General features: G+C 40.8%; 1 protein-coding gene across 2 annotated transcripts; it reads left to right on the forward strand.

The window, feature by feature from the left end:
* On the forward strand, nt 1-27563 carry ube2e1 (ubiquitin conjugating enzyme E2 E1). Of its 2 annotated transcripts, NM_203701.1 has the most exon segments (5): nt 325-802; nt 8043-8093; nt 24094-24226; nt 25257-25404; nt 26698-27563. In NM_203701.1, coding segments are annotated over 5 exon segments (603 nt in total). In that variant the 5' UTR covers nt 325-629; the 3' UTR covers nt 26796-27563.

Below are 27563 nucleotides of genomic sequence, written 5' to 3' on the forward strand. Positions count from 1 at the left end.
AGATTTTTTTTTGGGGGGGGGGGGTCACAGCAGCGCTGTAAGGAACACTGCCTTTGGCCTTCTTTTTTCTGGTCATAGAACTCGAATAGAACTTGGTGACTTCTAGTATACTTTTATTCCTTATAGAATGCATATATATATATAGAGAGAGAGAAAGCAGCTAAATTACTTTAAATTGCATATTAAAAAACCTTTGGTTCCTACAGACTATCAGTCAGGGAGGTAAAAGCCACTCTTCTCTGTGTCAAACTACAACTCCCGAAGCCCAGGGGGTCCTGCCTTGCAGTGGGTACTAGGGGTAGTTCTAGTACAACAGCTGGAGCCCGCAGGTTGGACCTCTCTGTTTCGGAGCGCCCTTTGCATTTAAATCCCCCACCCCTCCCCCTGCCTGGCTTCTAGGAAGAGACTGTCGGGGTGTGTAGCAGACGGGAGCCGCTCTGCATTGTGTGTCGGTGGCTGCGGGCAAGGCATGCTTCTCCGGCCCAGGACTAGCATCTAAGGCAGCGCCAAGCAGCCCGGGCTAGCGAGCTGGACTTGAATATCATTTGGGGGGGAGGACATTGCATCTGGTCAGCCATCTCCCCCTCCTCCCTGGCTCGGTGCTGCAGGCAGTGTGCGATCATCTCGCTATGTCGGATGACGATTCCAGGGCCAGCACCAGCTCCTCTTCATCGAGCTCTTCCAGCCAGCACATAGAGAGGCAGGAGCCGGGCAATAACAGCACTAACAGCAACAAGAAGAAGGAAAGCAAAGGCAGCAGTATGAGCAAGAACTCCAAGCTGCTCTCCACCAGCGCTAAAAGGTAATGCGAGCAGAGCAGGCCCCCTCCTGCCATAGCTATCTGCCAGCCCAGCACGCTTTGTGCTATCAGCCTCCATGATGAGTGAATGCTTGTGGGACCGGCTCTCTCTCTATCCCTGGGCCGGGGAGCAGTGCTGGGCCCGCTTGGGACAGGACAGGTTAAAGGGAATGGGGTTGCCGTTGGCGCAACTAGTCTTCTTGCTGGGCTGGTTCGGCCTGCGATTCTCCTGCTTTGCAAATTCCCAGTGGACCATGGCACCCACTGCACTTCCACGGGGATGCTGGGAGTTACAGGCGGAACCCGTGTGTCCGACCCCCGCAGGACTACAGACAAAGGGGATGTGTGTCTCCTTGGCTCCCCTGCCCTTGGGTAAACGCTTATGTGCCTTTATGGGTGCCTGGTAGGGAAGTCACTTTAGCGCAGTGCTTCTCAACCTTCCTGATGCTGTGGCCCTTTAATACAGTTCCTCATGTTGTGGTGACCCCCAAACATAAAATTATTCCTAAGATCATCTGAAATATGTGTTTTCCAGTGGTTTTGGCGACCCCTGTGAAAGGGTCATTCAACCCCCAAAGGGTCTCGACCCACAGGTTGAGAACAGCTGCTTTAGAGCTATGCATTGCAATGCCAACCAGTTTACTAAAGCTACCCCCCCCACCACCCCGACTTCTTGGTATGGCCCTGTATCAGCTGCATTTTGTGCTTCCCATAGGAATCGAGTCCCTTTCACTGGCAGAACACTGGAAGGTTATGGTTTGGGGGGGGGGGGGGGGTTAAGGGTCATACTGTCAGGCTAGGACAGTGCTTCTCTTTGTTGTACAATCACTTCACCACCCCTCCATATGGGACATTCTTTTAGGAAGGCCCTGCCAGTCACCCGCTTTAAATGTTTTTTTAAGGCATCACAGTGGCTGCCATGTTGTGCCCCCCTACACTTCAGACCACAATGGAGTTGGTCTGGTGATAAATGCCTGTCTCTTGTATATGGGCACAGACATGATAAGAGATGCAGGTGTCTACACTCTAGCATCAGTATTATAGCTACACTACTGCTTATGGCTACAGGATGAAGAAACTGCAGGGGGTTTTGTAGCTAGTATTTAGGACAGAGACTTTCATGTAGTAGTTCCCTGTGCAGTTTCACCATCCTTTATCTTCTTGTGTAAAAGCAAAAACCATTGTAAAATACAGAGCGTGTCTGGTATATGCTACATGAATGTGGTCCCTATAGCCCAATATCATCTTGAACGACTGCCCAGCTTGCTGCTCAGTAGTTTTATACAAACTGTGGAAGTACTGAAACAAACGCACACATTTCCCAATGTAGGGTAGCAGTGCTCTATATTTCAGTGCATACAAAACCAGTCTGCAATAAACCACAACAGTGTTACTGGTCCTTTAACTATGGCCTTATCAGCTGTTGCTGAACTCCCTGCAAAAAAAAAAAAAAGCATCACTTGTGCCGTTCGCCGTTTGCTGTTGTAGTTACCAAGGCTGGGGAAACTGTGGTTAACATTCTAGTTACAGGACGTGACATTTCTTGGGACCTGGTCACACTAGAGACATTGTTCAGCATTTGTCAGGTTATTGTAGCATGGATATAGGATTCAGTTCAATGGTAATCCTAATGGGCTTATTTGTCAATTTTCGAGTTTGTTTTTCTAAATCAAATAAACTTTCATATTGAATGCTATTATTAAAAACTCAAATTTTTCAAGTTTACAAACTCAAAATGTGAATTGACTTTGCCTATTTGCCTATGACAACTCCCATTGACTTCTATAGAAACTCGCAAGCTTTTTTTTTTTTACAATACCAGATATTTAAGTTTTTGAAACATAATTTGAGTTTTTTTAGTGCAAAAAAACCGAACATTGATAAATCTCTCCCTTAGTGTGTGTACATGTTTCTTTTCTTGGAATGGTGGCTTGGAAAGTTCATGTAACTAGGTGCACAGTATTTGGATATTCACATGATTTTAATGTAACTTCATACAAATGAATGATTTCTAGAATTTTGACTCAACGAGCTAAAATATATAAGTTTCAGTATGCTTATCTGAAATGCATTTTGCTTTCTTAGGCACTAGATTTTAGTATTACAGTTTGTATGTTTTGGAGGCATAGATCAGTGCAGTCCAACTTCTATGGTACTGAGGGTCGGAATATTTCTGTCCTACATGGTGGAGGGCCGATAATGGAAGCCAGTTTTGACCACTCCCCTTTTTTAAAATCACATCCACTTCAAACCACACCCATGTTATCACAAGAGCTTTTAAGACCATACCCACATTAATGGTGGTAGCGCAGCAAAAACCCAAATGGTTGGTACTCACTGTAGGAATATCACCATTCATATGTGAAAGAATTACATTATGTCATATTAAGACACTTTCTTAAATCCATATGCCCCTTCCTCCCCTGTGGAAAATACAGCAACCCCCAGCACATAATTACACACCTTAGGGACCATATAATCACTATTTCCAAATGCTAACACATTTCCAGAACAAATCCCTGCCAGGTTCACCTCCCTCAGGCAGCATAGGGCAGGCAGAGTATGGCACATACAGGTAGCATAGGGCAGGCAGAGTATGGCACACAGGCAGCATAGGGCAGGCAGAGTATGGCACACTCAGGCAGCATTACATGTTTAAACAATACAGGAGTTTACAGCCTGAATCCGAGGTGTGAACCATGCAGGGGGCCAGTTAATCTAAGTACTGATACTATTTAAAGCTTACACAAAGGAAAGCAGTCACAACAGCCAGACAGGTGGGGGGCCACAGGCTGCCAGTTGGACAGCCCTGGCATAGATGGTTTGGCCTACCTTGATTTATGCCCCAGCTGTACTGTAAACTCATCACATGCAGTTGGATTTCATAGAACAGGGGTGCTCGAAAAGTGGATTGCTTACCAGGGTTTTTGGTGATAAGTAGATAAGAGAAACCCAGTGCTGTTTGTAAACATTCATTCACCCTTCATGGTAATTCCTATTATACGAAGAAGTTGCATGGCAGTTCATAGCTATACAGATAGATGTGATGTATGGGATAGACCATTCAGTTACATTTGATACCAATACTACCATTGTCTTTTCCTCTTAATGAGGCCATTAAGACACCAGCATCCTTTACTGAGCGAGTTCATTTAGTGCTTATGTTAGATGTGAATGGAAATTCAAGTGTAAGGCAATAGTGTCATCCAGGGGTAATAGATCGTTATAAATGTATATGGCTAGACCTGCATAGAAGATATTCTTGTGCTATTCAAGCATATTTACAGATAATGAATATTGGATATTTAGTAATTGACTAATACAGCTCTAAGAGCAGTTGGGGAAAAAAACGTTACTTGACCTGAATTGAACCATGGGCTTTAAAGAAAATCAAAGAGGAGTAATTCCAGCCTATTTTTCATCTGATCTTGGGTGCTTATGCAGCTGGTGAATCCAGTATAAAACACTGTTAATCATTTATAGAACCCTACCCATTAGGAGTGGAATTGTAAAGGTGGTCATACATTGAAAGATAAGCTCATTTAGCAAGGTCTTTTTCTGCTATGCCCACCTTGAAGTGGGTTGATATAGGGTTCAGCTGATCGTCTGAACGATCTGATCATAATTGCTCCGATGTAGGTCATGGGATCAAGGACTGCATCAATGTGCAGATCCTGGCTGTGATCCAATGGAAAAAACAAATCTGCTCAATCAATATATGCCTGGGTTTTGAGCAGGTATCAGTTGCATAGGCCCGTCAGAGGGCCCCAATGCATGGGCTGATAAGCTGCCGAGTTGGGGTTTTTAGACTACTTTTTGTTCAGGCCCACATTTGTGATCAAAAGTTGGTGGTGCTGTTCTTAGGTCACGTACATTTCTTACATGGATGGAAATATTAACACTGATTCTAATTGTCAGATGAAATGTCAGAAACCATATATAAAAACTTAGTGGCAATCTTATCCTAACACCTGTGTTTCAAGCAGGGCTTCCTTCACTGCTTTATCTGCCTCCCCCTAGGGCAGGGGTAGGGAACCTTGGCTCTCCAGCTGTTATGGAACTACCAGTCCCACAATGCATTGCAGGAGTCTGACAGCCACAGTCATGGTTGATTAAGGAAAATGCTTGCTGGGATTTGTAGTTTTATCACAGCTGGAGAGCCAAGGTTCCCTACCCCTGCCCTAGGGGGTCCAGCTATATTGTGTGGGACCAAGTGCTTCCTAACTGAAAATTTGTAAATTGCTACAGCCATTGTTTTTAAATGGGTGCAGTTGTTACAAAATGTGTTTTTGCCTGGAAAACTGTATATGGCTTCATACATGAGACTAGCACTAGAAAATTGTTTTGTTTACTTTTACTTCTGAAAGTGTTATAGTTTTTTTTGTTTTTATTTTTTTTATTTTTATTGTTTAAAGGTTTGCAAGGGGAAAGGCATTTTTGCCTCCCTATGTGCTATAGGCCTTGTTTCCTGGTATACACCTGATTTCAGTTTGAGTTCAATGAACTAGACTTAAGCCATAAGTTTTATTGTTTTAAAATATCTGTGGTTCTTATTTCTACTACTGATCATTGGTGGTAAAGTTGCTTTCTTGCCAGGTGGTGGGCCAAATTGCCTGCTCCAGTTGTACCCCTAGGAGCCAAACAATATAGCACAATTTGATCCTGGGTGATCCAAGCAAAGATACACTTGTTGTGGCAACCTTATAAAAGTTTAGTTATGCAAACCTTTGCAACTGATTCCAGTCACTGGCTGGTGGGGTTTTCAAATTTACCCAACAGATACATGGTCTGGGGTGGCAGACAGTGTCCAACCTTGTATGGCTGGTTTGAGATGGTAAAGTGGTAGGCGAGCTACCAAATAATGGGCATTAAAAATGACAGAATTGATTTGATTATGCAAAGAATAATGTGTTTGGACGACAATCCATTTTAACGAAAAAATTAACCATTAAAACAAATATAAGTAGAATTACATTTTTATATATTGAACTTCCTGCATCAGCATAAAGTTTCAGAATTCCTATAACAGTAATGATCCAAGGCTTCAAAGCTGTGTGCAGGGGGTCACCATCTTGTCGGTCCCTAAGCTCAGTAAGTGACAGCAGCACAGAGCATGTGCAGTGAATCAGCAGAAAAGAAGATGGGGGGCTACTGGGGCATCTTCAGATACACATATATTCACTGCTATAGGGCTGTGGTTGCCTTGAGCTGGTACAGAACCCCAAAACATAATGTGCAGCATTTCTAGCCTACTACTTAGTTAAGCTTTAGTCCTTCATTAAGTAAGTAAGCCCAATTGCTGGTGCAAGATACATTAGTATTTCTGCACTGTATCTTCCGCCCCCCTATCCATAGTTACATAGGGTTGAAAAAAGACCAGAGGCCATCAAGTTCAACCCATCCAAGTAAACCCAGCACACACAACCCACACCTACCAATCTATACACTCACATACATACACTATATATACAACCACTAATACTAACTGTAGATATTAGTATCACAATAGCCTTGGATATTCCGATTGTTAAAGAACTCATCCAGGCCCCTCTTAAAGGCATTAACAGAATCTGCCATCCATGCTAGTATCATTTATCAGTAATTCCACTCTGTACCACATGGTAGATAAGCACCCACTTTAAATGTCAAGCAAAGTACATCATCTCTATCTAAACTCTCTTATGCACTTGCCCTTATATATTTCCATTTGTGCAGGGTCTTATTCCTTAGCAGTTACACCCTTGGATGTTTCTGTGGCTGAACACCTTTCAATAAAGGCCAGAAACACTAAATATGTAAATAGGGGATATACATCTGTAGATCATTTCTGTATCTAGCAAGTGTTAATGAAATTGTCAGAGCTTAATATAAGACAGAAGGTCTTTCTTCAACCCTGTATTCTAAATAGCTTATGTATCATTTAGTGCAGGCTCTACAGACCTACTCGACCCAGGATGGCTGTTTGCAGAGTTAAGCTAGCTTCTGTGAAATACAATAAAACTTCAGCAGCAAATCAATACAGTCAGGGTAATAATAAAATATATATTTAAATGTTTATGGAACCCTTTCAGTTTTTGCTGTTTCTAGCCCTTTAAACTTGCTTTTGACAATGTTTATTGAGGCATGGCATTGTTTATTGAGGCATGTTTGCTGTTTAGTGTTTGACAAAGAGATCAATGTAATGTTATTGATTCTAAAAATGCATTTTGATATTAGGGATCTATGACTGATACCTCTACTGATCCGTGCTCTGCATGTGTGTGTATTTATACAAACAATGCTTGGTCGCAAACACACTGAAACCCAAAACTATCCAGTATCAGCACAGACAGACAGACTTGGATAAAAGCCATATTATTATTTTGTGGGGCCTTTGTAAATGAATATTTTACTTTAGGCAAAAAAGCTTATATATCAGCTGACTTCCTATGCGTTAATGTATTGTGGGAAAAACCCAAGTGGGCTTAATGACACCACCACTAACTTGGTATAGTTCTCTTGTCCTGCAGCATATTGCCTTGGCATTGCCCTTTTTACCATTCTCCAGGCATTTAGTTCCTTTTCCTTTAGAGCGTAGCAACGGAACCTATGCTGATCCACATATCCCATCATTTATCAAGGTTCTGGGAGTTGCAGTTAGGGGGCCCGGTGGACCTTAGGATACAAAATACACTTCTCCCTTGCCCTACCATAAAATATTTATAAACAATGTAAATTTGTATGCAAGGTTTGGTAGAAAGTAAGTGTGAAACTAAAGACTCCTGACTGCATAATTGAGAGCAGCTGTCTCACTGATACTTAAAATAATTTAATGTCTTTAATTTATGTTTATTGGAAAGCTTAGAACTATTATTGTTCATAATGCAAAAGTTTGGGTGAAGTTCCCCTTTAAAGTAACTAAACCAAGGTATAAAAGGCTCTGCTTAGACTTGCTGTACATGTAAATATATATGTTTGGTTTGCCAAAGATTACGAGGGCATTTTCTCACCCCTTTGGCCAACTCATGGTAGGCATGTCAGGGAAAGATCTGCATTTGGCGACCTCGCCAGCTTAATTGTAAGGTGTGTCTGTGCCTGGAAATAGTGCTTATATTATCATGTACTCTGATCAGTTCTGACTCCAAAAAACAATTCCAAATATGTTTTCTATTATGGAAGTTTTGAAAACCAACAATGCTATAAAAACAAATATAATATATGGCTGTAGCATTTGTAAAGTAACTATTTCCTTTCTTTATTTTAGGATTCAAAAGGAGCTGGCAGATATTACCTTGGATCCTCCACCAAACTGCAGGTCAGGACTTATTGCATTTATTTTTCTGTCACTATAAGAAGTCTTATGATTTTTTTTGGGAGGGGGAGGTATATATTTCTTGCCAAAATGCTTTTTTTTGTACTTATATTGTATCCAATTCAGCAGCACATTAATAGATCTTCAAGTCACTTTGACCTTTTGCTTGGGTTATTTTTGCAATAGGGTATTACTGAAACAAATTGCACCATTTGTGGCCTATTTGTCATATTGTGTAAAGGCGACCAAATACACCACATATCACCAGGCACTGTACATAAAGAGTATTTATTCTCAGCAGCATTGTCCTTACACACAAGCCTCCTTCCAGCAGCCACTCACTCACAGCCTTCCTCTGCTCATAAAGGGAAAATGAAGTGAAGACTTTATTCATTCACTTATATAATAGCATAGAAAGACAGAGGAATTTACCCTTGTAGTTAGAGTAGAACTGTTACTCTTGCAGCCCTGGCATTTTTCACATACCAGATACTTTCAGGTGTTACTGTAATCATTTGTTTACATGACGGGTGCACCATAATATCTGTAATAACGATCAACACCTCTTCAGACCTGTGTTATTTGATACTGTTACTTATCCTAAGTGTAAATATAATACCAAATTTCAGTTAGTTGGTAATAGAGCAGAAAAAAAAAGATTTCTTTGTGGTAACGTGATTTCTTTATTGGCTTTCGAGAAAAATGCCTCATAAGGCATTTTCATGATGTTACAATTTCTGAAACAGTAACTGAAGGTGTATATATACAGCAACACAATAGGATGCAGTCACATAAAAGTAGGAATCTAGCATAGACATGTAAAATGAGGTAGATAAGAGAGAACTAAATAAGGATAAGATAAGGATCTCTTGTTTGTCCTGAAAGCACTTGGGTACCAAATGTGTGTTTGAATATTCAGTAGGAAAATTGTCATTTGATGCTGTCCGGGCTTTTGAAGCATCCATGGTTCACATGGGGATATTGGGGGGGGGGTGCCTTGGTAATACCCTAGGGCAGTGCTGTCCAACTGGTGGCCCGCGACCCCCCTCTGTGTGGCCCCCCACCTGTCTGGCTGCTTTGATGGCTTACCTTTGTGTTAGCTTTAAATGGTATCAGTACTGTGATTAACTGGCCCCCTGCATGGTTCACACCTCAGATTCAGGCTGTAAACCCCCTGTATTGTTTAAAAATGTAATCTCCTGTGTTTTTCACACCTTTTAATCTCTGCATTGTTCACCCCCTGCAGTGTTCACACCTCAGGCTCAGGCTGTAATCACCCATATTGTTCCCCTGTTCACACCTCAGCAGTAGAAACCCACAAATAATCCTTGCACACTATAAAAAGAACATATACTGAGGTGGTACTGCAATTAAAAAGTTTTTTAATATATAGTTATTGTGCAGACTGTAGGAGCAGTGCCAGCATTGTGTCACTGTATGCTGCCTGTGTGTGCTGCATAGGGCAGGCAGAGTATTGCACACACAGGCAGGGTAGGGCAGGCAGAGTATGGCACACACAGGCAGGGTAGGGCAGGCAGAGTATGGCACACACAGGCAGGGTAAGGAAGGCAGAGTATGGCACACACAGGCAGGGTAGGGCAGGCAGAGTATGGTACACACAGGCCAAGTATGGCACAAACCAGCCAAGAATGGCACACACAGTCAAAGTATGGCACACACAGGCAGGGTAGGGGATGCAGAGTATGGCACACACAGGCAGGGTAGGGAATGCAGAGTATGGCACACACAGGCAGGGTAGGGAAGGCAGAGTATGGCACACACAGACAGGGGAGGGCAGGCAGAGTATGGCAGGTTTTTGCTGTACTACAGCCATTAATATGGGTATGGTCATGTGATAACACGGGTGTGGTTTCAAGTGGGTGTGGTTTCAAAAAGGGGAGTGGTCAAAACTGGCTTCCATTATCGGCCCTCCACCACGTAGGTTGGAAAAATTCGTCCCTCGGTACCACAGAAGTTGGACAGCACTGCCCTAGGGGGTTATAGCTCATAGTTGCACATGAAGCTTTTATTCTGTCCTATTGTGAATTAAAGTTCCCCATTAGTATTGTGTCCTTAGGTCACTAATACAGTAAATCTCTCATTCTCTCTGGCAGCATCTATCCTGTCGTATATCACATAATATGGTAGATTGCATTTGAGTCCCAGAAGAATGAGCTCCGTACTCAGTGTCCCATTTGGGAATGCAGTATTTGTACCCTATCTGTGCGGCCTATGTAGGCACAGCTCCGGCATCGCTTGTACCACTATCTGCTAGGGTTTCAAGGGAAATCTGAACGTAGAAATGCATTTTGATTAATTTGTTAGACTAATTATAATATATTATTTTAATTCAGTAGTATAGTAAATATTTTATTTAATGTTTTGCCTAGTATACTGCTAATTGTAGTTTGCTGCTGTACTTTTGCAGGGCCCTGTACATATGTACTGTACTTCCTGTACTTTTTATATATAATCTGTATGTTCAATGTATACACCCATTTATTGTACAGAGGTGTGGAATATGTTGGTGTTAAATGAGTAAGTCTTAATATTGATGTAATAATTACTGTTCTCCTCACTAATGTCATTGGAATGCTGGTTGTCCCCATAATTGCTGTGACTCAAACGAATACTAGAGGAGATCTGAATGTTCCAAAAATGGGAGAATAAAACATGATTCAGCTAATAAAACAGATCATTTTGCTTAGCGTGCATTCAATATTTCTTCTACTTGATAGCATAGTGGGAACATAGGCTCTGATGTATATGCACTCATAGACTGCAGTTGAAAGGGAATAAAATCATCCTAAAGTGTAGTGACACACGGGGAGATTAGCCGCCACACCACAAATCTTCGTTGTCACGGGTGACTAATCTCCCCGCACTGCCATCCCACCGGCTAGAATGTAAATCGCCGGTGGGATGGCATGCGCAGCGCTGCGATTTGCTGAAGTTTCCTCTCAAGGCAACTTCAGCAACAACGAATATTTGTTGCGCGGCGACTAATCTCCCCATGTGTCGCTGCCCTAAGAGAAATCTGCAAGCACGGGCCAGAACAGTATATAAAGACTAAAGGTGGCCATACAATGGCATACATATCTGCCCATGTATGGGGCCTCTCCATTAGAGCTATCTAGCTGAAAATGTGGCAGATGTTGATTGGGCAGGTTTGAGTTTACCAGTGGATCGAGGAGCACATCGGCTCCAAAGGCTCGTAGTCCCGTTGCTGTAATTTGATCCTTTGGCTTATATCACTCACCTTAAGTGGGCACATTGGGGAAAAGGATCCGCTCGCCAAATGAATGTATGGCCAACTTTACAGAGTTGCCTGCTGGATGTTAAAATTCAGTCAGTGGTTTGAGGCGATGGTGCTTGGACGCAGCAATGTACATGCACACATTTATACAGACCAATATAGGCAGCTCACTACAGTTCGCAGATACAATGGAGAAGTGGGTATGAGCTGGTATGTAATTCATCTCACTCAATAATTAGAAACTTAAAAAGTGATTGAAACAAACTAAAGATAATTCTGCTGAATTTAAAGTCAAGCTGTCAAACAGCAGGTGAAGGGAAAGTAATGAGGGACAGGAGAAAGCAGGAAAAGTAATGAGTTTTTTGTGCAATGCATTACAGGGTTTTAAGTTGGGTCATTTATGCACATTGGCCTTTTAGGCTTTCATTTTTAAAGGAAATAAAATCAGGAACATTAGTTGGACCTATGAAAACAAAACCATGGAACTTTTTTTTTTTTGAAAAATCGGATCTCTTGCAGGCCGTCAGAATAAAAAAAAATATCTGTGCTTGTCCACTTTCCTTCAAGGTAGTGCTGTTCCCCTACCATTGTTTGTAGCATGTCTCAATGTGTTATTACACTGTGTGCTAAGAACTACTTCCCACTACATCGTGGGTGAACTTACTGATCATACAACCACAGTAGTATTATTTAATATTAATAAATGATTGCTTGGTACATACTTACCGTATCACAAAATGTGCTGAAAAATTAACCCTCGGCTTATACTCGAGACCCTCCTGACCCCCTGCTGGTAATTCCCGCTGCCCCGGCCAACACGACCTACCCTCAACCAACTCTAAAGCCCCACATGCACACACGCTGCACGGACAAAAACTCCTGCAAACTAAGTCGCAGTTTTACATACCGGCACTTAAAGTTCCCTCAGTCCTGCTCTCTGCCTATGTCAGCTTCCCAGAACCACCATCCTCCTAACTGTGCGCGCTTCTGCTCTGCTGGGCGCCGCAGTCGCGCCAGTGACGTCACGCGCCCCCTTCAGTTACTCATGGCCTCATCTTACAAGGTATAGGTAACTGAAGGGGGCGCGTGACGTCACTGGCGCGACTGCGGCGCACAGCAGAGCAGAAGAGCACACAGTTAGGAGGATGGTGGTTCTGGGAAGCTGATTTTGGCTACACTGCCTGACCACCTTGGCATGTATGGAAAGTTGGCTTTACAACAGATAATTCTGTGATCCCGTTGATAGAGGTTTTATCTGTCATGATGGAAATTTTTAATCGGTTTGTAATGGAACTGCCCATAACTGGTAGATCCTCAATAAGTAAAAGGGGACTAGGAAGGCCTTTACTGCAAGAAGAAGGTATGTAGCAAGTCAATGTGAGGAACCAAGGCAGAATTTATTGAGAGCTTCTCAAAGTTGTAGCAAACATGCTGCAGTACTGGTTGCTGGCTCCCCTATATCTCTGTCATGACCAGCATGCAGTGCATAAGCCTCTGAGCTGTCACTATAGCTCCACTAGGTTCCCAATAATTTAATCCTAAACACTCTAGTTCCCTAACTGGCACTCAACTGCCTTGGGTCTCTTCCCCAAATAATCCCTCTTCGATGGGACAAACTGTCCTTATGCCCTGGCTATCTTGCACCCCTAGAGTGACATAACATAAATCTCCTAACCCACTTCCTAGAACTAACATGGTACTGCCTCCCACCTGGTCTGGCTCTGTGGACATCTGTCGTTTTGCTTGACGTTCCTAGGCCAAAGAGGAAGTCTCTAGCTACTAAACTTTCTTATATACATGTAAGTTCCTGTAGAGGAATTCCCCACAGGCCAACTTGTTACACTCTTGTCTAACTATTGCCTATTATACACTCTTGCATCTCTATTTAAGTGTGGACTTTGTGAAAACTCGGGTATATAGGCAGCAGCAATAGGTTAATGTCAATATGCTTTCTGCTGAGAATGGGGGGATCTATGCCAGTTATCTATTATCAGTTCTCAAGCAATATCGTGTAACAAGATTATCCTGCTGTACTTCTTGTGCTTCGTGTGCTGGCTTGCTCGCACCAGCCCTACTGGTGACACCCTAGGCTTATACTCGAGTCAATAAGTTTTTCCAGTTTTCTCGGCTTATACTCGGATCGGCTTATACTCGAGTATATACGGTACATACACTGCACTACCTCTGTTCTTTTGTGCCCATCCATATATATCCATATTAAAAATCAATACATTTAATAAAGTGGAATTTTTGCAATAGATATAAAGCAATAATTCTAATGTTTTTCTAAAGAAGTTGGCTAAAATTAGGTTTAAGAAAATCAATGCAAGTAAAATGAAAATTGGGAATGAGAAATTGAACAAAAGAAGCCAGATAAACAATAGGATAAATTGCAGATTTCACAGTATATGGTAGAATGGCATATTTTTTTCATAAACCTATTTTATTCTTTCATATAAAAAAAACACTAAGCATTTTCTCCTTGTGGTATTTAAATAGCTATACGAGCAGTTTATCTCCGGCCCTTCCCTTATTCCCCTGGGACTCCTGCTGTAGTGTCATTACTGAATTTCCTATCATTGTTATTGTCACATTGAAAGGCAATTGTGTGAAGATCAACAGCAAATTAACAGCTGTGTATTTCCCTGATATGTGCCTTCTAATGAGACCTAAGGGCTCTAAAAAAGAGGTCACGGTGCTTGCTGCTTTTGTACAGAATTGAATGAATAAGAAAATATATACCCTTTTGTTCAGAAGGTTTTTGATTCTTAGCCCTCAACGGGAATTATGAGAGAATTTTTTTTGTTAGTATGTTTTACAATTTTGTCTGCTGTCAAAGCAAAGTACATATAATTACTGACTGTGCTATAATTGGAGGCTGCAATTCCCTGTTATTTATTGCATCATCACACAAGAGCAAGCATCTCATAATAGTAACTAAAATAATACAAAGGCTTGTGTGTTTAGAACGGATATAAGCACAACTTGCCTTTTTTTTTCCACATTTCAGGAGAAGGTACAAATTAAGGTGTCCTAGCCTAGCAGTGTGAAATTACTACTATCTAGTGGGCACAGTATGTTTGCTGGCTGGATGTCATTCTAGGACACTTATAGCTGGAGGAGCACTACAAAAATCTGCTCTTCCCTTTGGTTGTATTTTATCTCCAGATATGGTTTAGCAAAGCTCAGAAAGACAGAAAGGCCATCTCCCATAGAGTCCATTTTAAGCATATAATTCAAATTTAAAAAAAAATAAAAAATCCTATTTTCTCTAGATACATGAATGCATATTAGTGGCAAAACAATCCCATTAGGCTTATTTAATGTTAAAATTATGTTTAGCAGACTTATGGTATGTTGAACCAAATTATGGGAAAAACTTTTATCCCCCAGGTCCCATGTATTCTGCATAATAGATCCCATACTTGTACTGTTATACATGCTGTAGAAATGATATTTGGTAGAGCTGCCTGCTGACACAACTGTATAGATATGGCACACTGATTGCAAAGCATAAGGGCGACACGTGGCAATTAGTTGCCGCCACTTTTTAAAAAGTTGCGGTAACTTATCCATGCTGCGAAAAAATGTGAGAGATTAGTTGCAGCAACTGACACTCTATTACGGGAAAGTCGCCACGACCACCATTATGAAAGTTGCGCCAACTAATTTCCCCATGTGTCTTCTCCCTTATAGAGTACATGTGAGCATTGATATTTTAGAACTTCATTGCTTTTAAACAAGTAGCAGAGTCATTGTTGTAATATAATATGTGGAATCAAACCCGCACCTGTAAATTCTGTATCACAAGCAGCTCAACTTCAGCTCTCTGCTACTCCCTAGTCTAGTGTGAGGCTCCACCCCCTTTTCTTTGCTGCACTCTCCTTTTCGCTATGACCGTAAAGACTGTCGAAGAGGTGCTGGTTGTCTTCCCTAAAGGTGGCCACACTCGTGGCGATTTTCGATCTTTTGTGCGGCTATCGGTCACACGAACGATCGTTCCAATCGGCCACTAACGTTCAGGGCAACAGGAAACAATAGGATTTCTACCTCCTTCTGCCGATTCAGCTCTGAAGGCAGATTTTACTCAGGCGCCTTCTATGGTGCCTGATCAAAATCTTTTAACCTGGCCGATCGGCAAGTCGACCGATATCAGCAGCCTCCTGCGATATCGGTCGACTCGCCGACTTGCCATACACGCACCGAATATATTACGAAACGAGGTTTCATACGATATTAATATTATTGCGTATATGGCCAGCTTTAGTGTGAGTGGACTGGTGCATCTTCTTCTTCTCCTATTTATCAGTTTGACTTTTTTATATTTCATTTAGCAGTATATTCTGTATTTATGTTTTTAGTATGGTGTTTCTGCATATGTCCAATTATAATGCTGCTATAGAGTAGCAGGTTCAGATATGCTTATATTCTGCGTATTTTCTAAACACTGAATAAAAAGGTACAATAACCTAGGATAGCTCCAAATACATGTTTGTCTGTGGATTAAAAGTGCCATGGCCTACAGTTCTACAGTTCGATCAAGGACAATGAAACAATGTGAAATGCCCCCCACCCCCTTCATCAGTCAAGTGGTATTTTATCACTTAGCCCCACCATATATATCTTTCTGTGCTCCCTTTCTGATTCACATAAAAGCTTTCCACTTCAGTGATTCCTGTGAGCTGTTTAACAGGGGATTTGTCTGAACTGTGACCTTATTGTTGGTCTTGAATTTCAGGTTTGCTGGAGGCAGCATGCATTACAAGTATTAGAAATTAACTGGGGATGGAAAGAGAAATATCTATCCTCAGTGGCACCATTTTCTACTTAAGTTAGGTTTGGCAACAAGCAATGTTTGTTGTGCACTTTAAAGGAAAAATATGCCTTATACCTTTTTGGCTTACATTTAAATAGCTTGTCTAGGCCTCTGATTAAGTGCCATTAGGGCGTGAAATGTGCCAGGCTTTTCTTGTAAACATGTTGTTTGAATAAATAAATATTTCTACTTTTTACTTAGCCGGAACATTGGAATTTAAGTGCAAGCCTTGTTTTATTTATATAGTGTTCTTTTCCCTTTATCTGAAGGTAGAGTTGCCACTCAGTATTCCCAGTCTAAACGGCAAATTGACGGCTAGGGCTGGTGCTGGTATTACAAATTTACTGGCAATACCTATAATCCATCCCTTCCTTGACTTTCTCAGCAGCAGATCACTACCTTTTATAGAGGCCAGCTTCTGCCCTGCCCATTTCCCCACTCCATCTACCCATTCCCCTGCATAGCCTGCCCATTGCACCGCCCCCCCCCCTTACCCAACCTACAAGCCGGTAATTTAAAAAAAGAAAAAAAGTGGCAACTAGTAAAAATTAATTCAACCCCCACCGCTCTCTATCTACCCAGCCTGCTGAGCTATGTCCCTTTATATCCCCGCGCCCATCCTGCCTCTGATGTCATGGAGGGGACAGGGCAGGCGTGCATCTATAAATAGATGCCCATGCAGAAGAGGGGGCACAGTTATGTTGCAGGGAGAAGGTCATACTGCCCATACTACCTTCCATTCATTCATCAGGAGTGGTAACATATTTTAGCTTACTGCTTGTAGACAAAATTCCCTGTGTATCATAGCCATAGCTAATATTGCTGGCACAGGTTTGGTTTGTTTGTGTGACAGGAACTGACTGTACTTGTTGGGTCCGGCTGTTTCAATTAACATAAATAAGAAGAGGCATGGGTGGTTTCTCTACCAGTTAAAATACATTTTGCCCTATATAAATTTGCCCTCTATGGCTATTAGCTTGTATATATAATATAAATAAATATTTATTTACCAAAATGCTTGTATCCTTCACTGGGTGGCAGATAGCAGAGCATAGCACCCAAGCAGGTAGGTGGTAGGAAATAAAAGCTGAGTCCTCGGTTACCAGGAAGCAAAAAATTGAATAGGTGAGGCAGCTGGCAGACATTGTGCCGTGCTGGCTGTTTCTGGAAGCACAGGGCCATAAATAATGAACTGGCATGGCTACCTGTATTACAGTTATTAAAAGTTAAAAATACATTTTATTGGTTCAAGAATACTTTTAGTTTTTGTGATGCACACAGTATGATATAGCATAAAAAGACACCATAAAAATTATGACAGAATCCCTTAAAAAAAAAAAAAAAAAAAGGCACGATGTGCAAAAAATTTTCTGTTGTCTGAGCCTTAAAGTACACCTATCACCCCCATATTGTCATCCCCCGCAGAGGTGTTGGGTAATAGAGCCTGCCCTCTGGTTGGGGGAAACAAAAGTTTTTCTTGAAAAAAAATCCATCAGTGTTAGGCCACCCGCACAAGGAGAGAGCTCCCGGTGCGGGCGGCATGGGCATAATGAGAAGAATCTCCGTTCTCGCTTATTATACGCCTGACATAGGAGCTGTAAGTGCAACTCACCCTTCTACATCACATGTATGCGCATAATGAAGGCGTTGTGGCACTCACATCATGCACATGCCTGTGCCACAACATGGCTGCCCACAGTGGGAGCTCCCGCCTAATGTTGGTAGCCTAGTGCTGGTGGGGGGGGTATTATTTCCCCCAGTGGGAGTTTGGGCTCTGTTAGCCCGTACCTCTGGTGAGGGAAGCAATATGGGGGTGATAGGGGTTAAAGGAATATGGTCATGATTTTTTTTTTTTTTTTTTCTAAATTACACTGTTTACATAGCAAATAATTCACTCTACCAATTACAATTATTCTTGAACCAACAAATGTATTTTTTTTTAGTTGTAATATTGGTGTGTAGGCAGCCATCTCCGTGTATTGTGCCTGAGTCTGAGCTTTCAGAAAGAGCCAGTGCACATTAAATCTGCTTTTCAGGTAACATAGTAACATAGTAAGTTGGGTTGAAAAAAGACATACGTCCATCAAGTTCAACCATAATGCCTATATATAACCTGCCTAACTACTATTGTTTCTCCTACTCCCATGTAACTGGAGGAGTCCCAAGCCAGACTTTCTTACTATTGAGTGCTATTCTGATATCTACTGGGAGCTGCTATCTTGCTCCTTTCCCATTGTTCTGCTGATCGGCTGCTGGGAGGGGGGTGATATCACTCCAACTTGCAGCTCGGCAGTAAAGTGTGACTGAAGTTTATCAGGGCACAGGTCACATGTATGTGGTACCCAGGGAAATAAAGAATATGGCTAGCCCAATGTGAAATTTCAAAATTAAATATAAAAAAATCTGTTGGTGTTTTTGAAAAATAGATTTCAATGCAGGATTCTGCTGGAGAAGCTCTATTAACTTAATGTGTTTTGAAAAATAAAACATGTTTTCCCATGACAGTATTTCTTTAAGAGCCAACGCAGAATATACAGTATATATAGAATATAATAGTCGCAATACAAGGCTATTTAGTAATTCAGAATCATATTACATGGCAGCTCATTTTACATTGTAATTAAATAATCAGCCCTGTAACATCTGCTTTTATGACAGATCAACCTCATTTTCTGCTTGATGACATGACGGCCCCTAAGCTCAGCTTCTCCACGACAATCCAGAGTACACTGAGAACGTGAAGTGCTATTGATACTGAAAAGATGGCCTAATAGACTCACGATAGCAAGTTTCTGTGGACTACTTAAAAATCCTGCATAAATACTTATATATAACTGTTCTATATTGCTGTTCAGGCTATAAAATACAGCATTTCTAGGCACATTCATTTTTAGGCTTTAGATCTTTTAAGCACATTATACTTTTCAGTTAATATGCTCTAGGGTTGCAATCTGGCTGGTAATTCACTGGCCTCGCCAGTAAATCACCAGCTAGAGCAGGGACCGGTATGTAATGTAATATAAGGTTATTGCCTATTTGTAATTCTCCTCTCTTTTGCAGTGTTACATAATGGTACTTAACCTTTTAGCTTCATAGCCAGCAACTCTCCACCTGGTCCTGATCTGCCCACTTTCTGCACCTACTCTCTACCCTCTGGCATCATTACCCTGTTTCCCTGACATCGCCCTGCCTCCTTGAATGTGGGCCAGTAAGTTTTGGCCAAAAAGGTGGCAACCCTAATGTGCTCCTGGGACAGTCCCAAATTTCAGGATACTAACAGTATGAAGTGTGTAGTGTTTAGGGTTGCGATCTTTATTCTTTTTCTGGTCTGGTCAGTGACGGGCATGGCACATGATGTTGAAAGGGAGGGGGCAGGGAGTGATGATGTTCAAGGAATGGGTGGATGATGTCAGTGGGTTTAGATATGACGCAACAGGCAGGGATTGGTGCAATTCCTGGGTCAAGCTGGCAGAGGGTTTTGAACCAGATCGGTGACAACCCTAGTGGTGTTACAGACAGTGGCTTGGAAAAAAAGGATATCCACATTCTCTGTTGTTTAGATCAGGGCAATTCCTCAGTTTTATGCGCTGCATGAATCGGTGCCATGTATAATGGTAGTGGTTTTGCATACTTTTACTTACACAGAATGCAAGTTTTCTGTTAAGTCAATAGTTAAAATAGGCGAAGAGAGAATACTGATAGTTGGCAATTGAAGGAACCAAGGGAGTAAAAATCAGCAGAAATGTAGGAAGTCCCAGGTGGCTTATATTGACACAAATATCTATACACCGAATACTAATATGTGAACATCTCACTGCTAATTTAAACCACAGACTGCTTCTGGGTTGTTAAGCTTGTATATCCAATAGCTTTCACTGCAAAGCTGCATCAATCTGTTTCCTTCTCTAGTATATCCACTTGGATAATTACTAATCCCAAAAGTGGAAAAGCACTTGAATAATTATTGTGAATTATTATATTTTGAATTACCCTCTGTGAGGGCATCAAGGGATCATTTCATAATAAGAATGAAAATACACTTTGTAATAATGTAAAAAAGCATTGTAATAATGAGGTTTGTAAGGGCACTTCATGTATAACTTTGTCTTCACTTTGCCTGTGTAGCTATAGTATATCAACATGAATTGCATAATTTACAAATATGTTTCCAAAAAAGTATATAGGGGTTTATTCCAGAAAAATATTTTATTTTATGGACAAAAATTCAACTGATTTGGAAAGCCTCATGTCTCCTGAAATTGCCTGTACCTAATAAGTATAGTTTTATGGAGATTTCTGACTGCTATAGATCAAAAACTCTCGGCAGTAAATTACTAATTTTTCAAAGCATTACAGCAGAATACAGCATACTTTAGATTCCAAAGCCAAAAATCCTGGTTTACCCCAGGAAACCATATATTTTTGAAAATTACTGAAATGGGTAACCGTGTCTTTCAACTCCTTAATACCAAACAGCAATGCTTTCCTGAATTTAGCAGTTTCTGAAAAAAATTATGAAAATTCTAAAATATCGCCTCAAAGCTTCCACTTTCAAGCATCTTATCTTCCACATGACATTAGGTACCAAGAAAAAATATTCTAAATATGAAAGCTAAGGGTCTACTAGAACAGTTTGATGCCCATTGTTCATAGGATCACTAAAGTATCTGGCATTTAGAGACCCCAAAAGGAAGGTAGTGCATACAAATTGCACCGGTAGTCACTTAAGCTACTAAAAATTCAACACATTTGCTGCATTTTTTTTGGTGTAAAAACATTCTGACGAAACAAAAATGGGCACTTTTTAGATTCAGCAAGGCAGGGCTTTCTTTACTTTTATCTGTTGAGGGGGAGATTTTCCTTGGATTATGGGCATTTGGGTGGAATCTGGACTGTGGGCGGATTGATTAATCTAATTTTCACTGGGATTTGACAATTTATTAGAATACACCGCTGCATTAGGTGTTTTTATACACTTGTTGTGTGGGGTATACTCATTTGAGTGACTGCATTTCTATCGGCCACCCATCCATTGGGAGAGTTACCCTGTGTTATGGTATATAACTCGGCAATTTATGAGAACTTATAGATCCAGTAGGGTGCCAGTTTCACCAGTTATAAGGAAGTCTTCCCTCCTTAAGGTGCAGTTTCTATCAACAGGGGCAGCCCTGCCTTTACTGACGTTTTTATCCACTTTTTTCGTTATAGCACTTCTATTTATCGTTTTCATTTATTCATATTTATTTCAATTTTTTTGATGCAGAGTGAAAGTTATGTTTTAATTTTGGAACCTTATCTATGGGAGGGGAGGTGCAATTTCTTTCAGCCACACTTTTTTGTTGTAAGAAATAGCTCCATATATTTGTGACCGTGCACACCTTGTAGGATACATTTATTTGTGGTGGTCAGGGGCGGGCCAAGCCGACCGTGTAAGGACAAGCGGCGGGGGCAATGACTAAAGGGGTAGGTAGGAGAGGCTGCCTGGCGCCCCCCAATCTTTGCGCCCTAGGCAGCTGCCTCTTCTGCCTACCCCTACTTCCGGCCCTGGTGGTGGTGCTCCCTTTGCAATCCATATTTCAAACAAAAATGGGTAAATACATCTTTCTACTGCAAACTACAAAGCTATGCTAAACAGAACAGTTTTCATGAAATTTCTACTGAACAGTTTGATGCCTAATATGCGTAGATTTAGCAATCTGTTTGGCATGCAGAATGGATATATAACGGACACAATTTCCATGGGCAAAAAAAGTAAAAAAGAACAATGCAGAATGCAATAAAATTGCTAAAATCCAATAAAACCACTAAAATCAATGGGGTTTTTTTTTTGCATTTTGTAATCAGCAGTCAGATTCACTGTCTGAGTATTTTGGCTTGAGCAAATTAGTTTTACAGACAAAATCAAGTAAACACCTATGCAAAATTGAAAATACAATAAAATGACTATAAATGCACCAAAATCACATAAAATGTAATATAAGCACCAAAATAACATACAAAATGTATTGCACAGAGCAGTTAGAGAATACACTATCCACAAAGGCAATAAAAACATTTTCAGGCAAAAAAACAAATAAACAGTGTGATTAAAAAGAAAATCCACAAAATTGTGTATGTGTGTGTGCACTTTGCAAAATGCATGTTGCATGCATGCAGATCATAATAGAGGAGCTGGAGGGCATACAGGAACCAGAGGGCCATCTTCATCTTCTGGTGAGTGGGCGGCGTTGGGAGAGTGGCGGAAGACAAGGAAACAACAGGCACGTAGTAACCACTCATTCCCCACCTCTGTTCGTTGCCTAGGGCCTGGGGAACAAACAGGGAGCGTAGGAGGGGCTTTAAAAGTCGCTCCTCCGCTCCCAAACCAGTAAGTACTGCAGAACATAGAATCTACATTCTGTGGCACTTAAAGGGTTAAACCCTATTTTAAATTAAAAAATAGTACAAAGACAACAAATCAAATGTTAAAACAGAGATTTTGTTTTCTAAAAATATAAGCTCATTTTAAATGTAATACCAGCAACGCATTCCTAAAAAATATGGGGCAGGGGCATGTTTCCTACTGTGTTTTTGTGCTGTAACCGTTTGGCAACTGAGGAGACCAACTGCTGAAGTTTTGAAATGAAATGTACTATTGTCCCGATATTGGATTTCAGCTACTCAACAGTTTGGGGTCTCCTTTGTTGTAATTGTTGTTTCATAATGTGCCAACTGTTTTCATTGGGTGAGAGTTTAACACCCTTTAACTAGGGAGCCAAGCTGTCGTAATAAGTGCAGAATGCGGTTTAGCAATGTCTTGCTGAAACAACCGAGGCCTTCCCTGAATAGGTTGTCTGGATGTCAGCATATGTTGTTCCAAAACCTGTATTTGTTTCATTCAGCATTAATGGTGCCTTCCCAGATGTGCAAGCTACCCATGCCATGCTAATGCACCCCCATGCCATCAGGGATTCAGGCTTTTGCACTGTCCACTGATAAGTCCTTCTTCTCTTGTTGGATGCAGTGTCCATGATTTTCACCAAATTTTGATTGGTTTTTTACTTCACCCTCAGTCCATGTAGTTTCATTTTTGCAAGGTAGAACTTTAACTTGCATTTGTGGATGCAGGGGCAAACTGTTTTCACAGACAGTGGTTTTCAAAAGTATTCTCATGCAGTGATATACACTACAGAATCAGGTCTGTTTTTAATGTAGTGCCATATGAGGCCCTCAAGATCACGGTCATCTAATATTGGCTTTTGGCCTTATTCCTGAACCTCAAATTGTAGCAATATTTGCCCATGCAGTGATAGAATGGTGTATCCCTCACCCTGCCTCTCTGGGTACTTGTGCCGCTAGTTTACAGTGATGTTTACGGTAGGAGAGGGGATTAGCCAAAGTGTATACAACTCTATGGAGTTATACAGCACCAACATGTCACTCACATCAGTCCCTCCCGAAGTGGAGCTTACAATATAAGGTCCCTATCACATAACACCCTTTGATGCCATACCTGGTCTATTAAAATCATTTAAACATTAAATAAACTCAATAGGATTGTTTAGCCACCAATATGGATACATGCATCTTAGTAGTTACCATGAAGTACATGGTACATTATGTTCTTGGGTAGATTCCAACTGATTAGGAACCAGCTCAGCTTTTTTCAGTATGATCATTATGCCTGCTAAGCCCTATTCCTTTCTTCCTCTTGTTTTCAGAGTCTGTAAACATCTCTTGCTCTCCGCTTTGCTGGTTATATATAAACAAAAATAGGTTACAGCTGATTCTTTTCTTTTTGGCTCTTTTCTAAATAAATCTGAGGCTGCAGTGTGATAGAGCATTTCTTTTTTATTCCTGGAGTCACCTCTTCTGTGTTTATATGCAGACCTTTTATAATCTTGTAAAAGTAAGTAATGCATAACACCAAGAAAATGTTTATTTTGTTACAGTGCCGGTCCAAAGGGAGACAACATCTATGAATGGAGATCTACTATCCTTGGTCCACCAGGATCTGTATATGAGGGAGGTGTTTTCTTCCTGGACATCACATTCACACCTGAATACCCATTTAAGCCTCCAAAAGTAAGTATGGCGATTTGATTCCTGCACACGTTTATAACTTTGGCTTGGATTTTGGTGTTTTGCATAGGTAAGCTATACCATTTTAAAGGGTAGACACGCTAGTATTCAGAGTATGACGAGTGCCTACACTTCTGCTAAATATATTCAAACTCAATTATTTTACAACTTCGCTCTTGTCATAGTACCATACATTGCCTGTGTTAACTTAAATATGGTATCTACTTTATTTCTATACCAACCACAGCAAATTGTGTTCAATAGTGCTTTGCAGGGAAAAAGTCACTCTGAAATCTATAACCAATCACCACATCCAGTTAAAATGTCATAATTACTGTACAAAGTGTAATTTTGTTAGTGTTTGTTTTGTATTGGTGTCAGGTCTGTTAGTCCTTTGCAAGGCAACTTCCATTCTATTGTAGGAGACCTAACAGTTGCTGGATAGAAGAAGCTTTGGAGCATAGGGGCTGGTTCTCGGTCTGCGTTTATCCACAGGCTAAGATTCAGCCTTGTGTGGCCATAGCCTAAACGTTTCGAGCAGTTTTGTTATCTACCCATTTATACTGTTCTATCACTGGAGCCCAAATAAAACTACTCTACTCCCCCATACCAGAATCGCACTACAATATGGAAATATATCTTTTTATCTGGAAATTCCCAGATCCCAAGCATTCTGGATAGAATGTGGGAGAACTGTGTACCACTATTATTTTATTTTAGACCTGTAGTTGTTCTGAATATCCACAAGAGGTCAGAAAAGCCATTCATGATTTTTCTGTATATTGCAGTAAACAAAACATTTTCCACCAAGCAATGATGTATTTTTCTTCTTAATGATACACTTACAATAGTCTTTATACATCGACCACAGCTTTAAATTGTCTCACCACAGTGTCAAGTTGGCAAAGCAACTATAGGCCTGGAGAGATTTAGAGAATTGGATCAAAGATAGGATGACTGAAATGCTTTGTTTGTTGAAGAGTGTATTTAGCTCTTTGATTCTTATACATGTATTTCCTCTTCTCCCAATTAGGTGACATTTCGGACAAGAATTTACCACTGTAACATAAACAGTCAGGGGGTGATCTGTCTCGACATCCTGAAAGATAACTGGAGCCCAGCACTCACAATTTCCAAAGTCCTCCTGTCTATCTGCTCTCTGCTCACAGACTGCAACCCTGGTAAGATCCCACCTTTCCACTTTTTTTTTTTCTTGAACACATTCTTTAGACCAGTGGCACAAGAGAGTTTTCATGCCCCAATGCCTGTCATTGCTCTGAGTACCGCCCTACTGAATGCACAAGGAAAGGTGATGGGTGGGCATCACATCCAAAGCAATACCTTGAGTGGTGTACAGACATTTACCTGACAGATGGGGTGCTTTCAGTTCTGCAGTATTCAAAGAGATGAATGGTGGAAATGACTGTTTTTTGTCTGCAGGGGACAATATGCTCCATGTACCATAGGCCTTTTTAAAATAAACAAAAATTACTTAAAATAACAATCATAAAAGGGTTGTTCAACTTTGAGTTAACTTTTAGTATACTGTAAAGAATAAGATTCTGAGACAATTAGAAATTGGTCTTTTTTGTATTATTTTGGTTTTTTAATTATTTCACTTTTTGTTCAGCCGCTATCTGCTAGGGCCCAAATTACCTTAGTAACCAGGGAATGGCTTGAATGAGTGACTGGAAAATGAATAGGAAAGGACCTGAGTTGAAAAATAAGTTAGCAGAAATAACAATTAAACTGCAATCTCACAGGGCAATAGATTTTTTTTCCCATTTGAAAGTTAGGAGTTGAAAGAAGAAGGCAAATAATTCAAAAGCTATAAAAAAAAGAAATAATGAAGACCTGCTTAGAATCGGCCATTCTAAAACACACTAAAAGTGTACTGAAAGTGCACCAATCACCCCCATATTGTTTCCCCCACTGGACTAATAGAGTTGAGGGAAACAATAGTTTTTCTTGAAAGAAAATAGGCCCTGCCAGCGCTAGGCTACCCCCATTGGCCCATAATGAGGGAATCTCCGCTTGCTCATTATGCACATGTGCCTGATGTTAGAGCGATGGAGTGCCAACAAGTTGTGGCTCATTATGCACAAGTGTGTGTCACAACACGGCTACCCGTAGCAGGAGCACCCTGTTAGCCTGCACTTCTGGTGGGAGAAACAATATGGGGGTGATAGGTGCCCTTTTAAAGTTTAATTTACTATGAGCAATTCCAATAGAAAGTTTCTCTGGGTGCTGGGAATTGTACTGTTCCATCCGCAAAAGGGTAGCCTTTTATAATAAATGGTTTCCTTGCGTAAAATAGGACTCTCCTTTCATCATCCAGAACAACACTGGTGAATATATCATGAATGGGGAAAAAACTCCTGAGTACAAAGCAGTGCATCTAGATCAGATAGATGCAGATGAAGGGGATAAACAAAAATCTGTTAACCTTTTTTTCCTTTTTTCTTTGTGTATAGCGGACCCTCTTGTTGGAAGTATCGCCACCCAGTACATGACCAACAGAGCAGAACATGATAGAATGGCCAGACAGTGGACCAAGAGATATGCTACATAGATTCCACATGTCTCTCAAACTCGTCTGTTTATCTGTGACAGAGAGAACTGCTGGTTCATTTGAAGGGGAAATGGAGGGTGGGAGCTGGTAAAGAATAGGGTATTTCTATAACAGATTTTATTCAGCCTTTTATTTCCAGAGAGTTTTGTTATTGTAACTTAAGGTATCTTTCTGCAGCAGCTGCTTAGTGAGAGCAGGGACACCTTTGTATTCCAAGAACTATTTGTCTTCTAATGAATTAATAAGAAGGCAAAGTTCCCATTATGTTTGGAAGAGATGGGTAAACTATTTAAGAAATGTAACCTTGTGCAGTAAGTGACACTGCATATAAATGTAGGCATTTGTGTAAAGTCCTTGTACAAGTATTGAACTGGATGGAGTTTCTTTTCAACCTTATTTGTGTGTATGTAAAAGAGGGCTACAGAGAGAGACCAGCATAACCCTGTCTCTACCAAAGGGGCCTGCAGTGTAGCAATCTGCAGATTTCAGGTTCAAGTGGGGTTTATGAATGTCATTCCCTGGCATAGGATATGAATATCTGGTTGTCTTGTGTATTAAGAATTCCTAAATACACTTTATATATATATTTTTTTTTTCCTTTTTTATGTCTGTATTAATCTGAAGAGATAAGTTAACAGGACCTGTAGGGATATACCTTAAGCTGTTTAACTGTAAAGGTGGTTAATAATTACTCAGTGGATTGCTTATATGTTGCAGACTTCCATCTGCATTTGTTACTGTGCTAATAAAAGTGAAAAAATACAAAAA

The sequence above is a fragment of the Xenopus tropicalis genome, chromosome 6 (genome assembly GCF_000004195.4).
Source record: "Xenopus tropicalis strain Nigerian chromosome 6, UCB_Xtro_10.0, whole genome shotgun sequence".
Lineage (NCBI taxonomy): Eukaryota > Metazoa > Chordata > Amphibia > Anura > Pipidae > Xenopus > Xenopus tropicalis.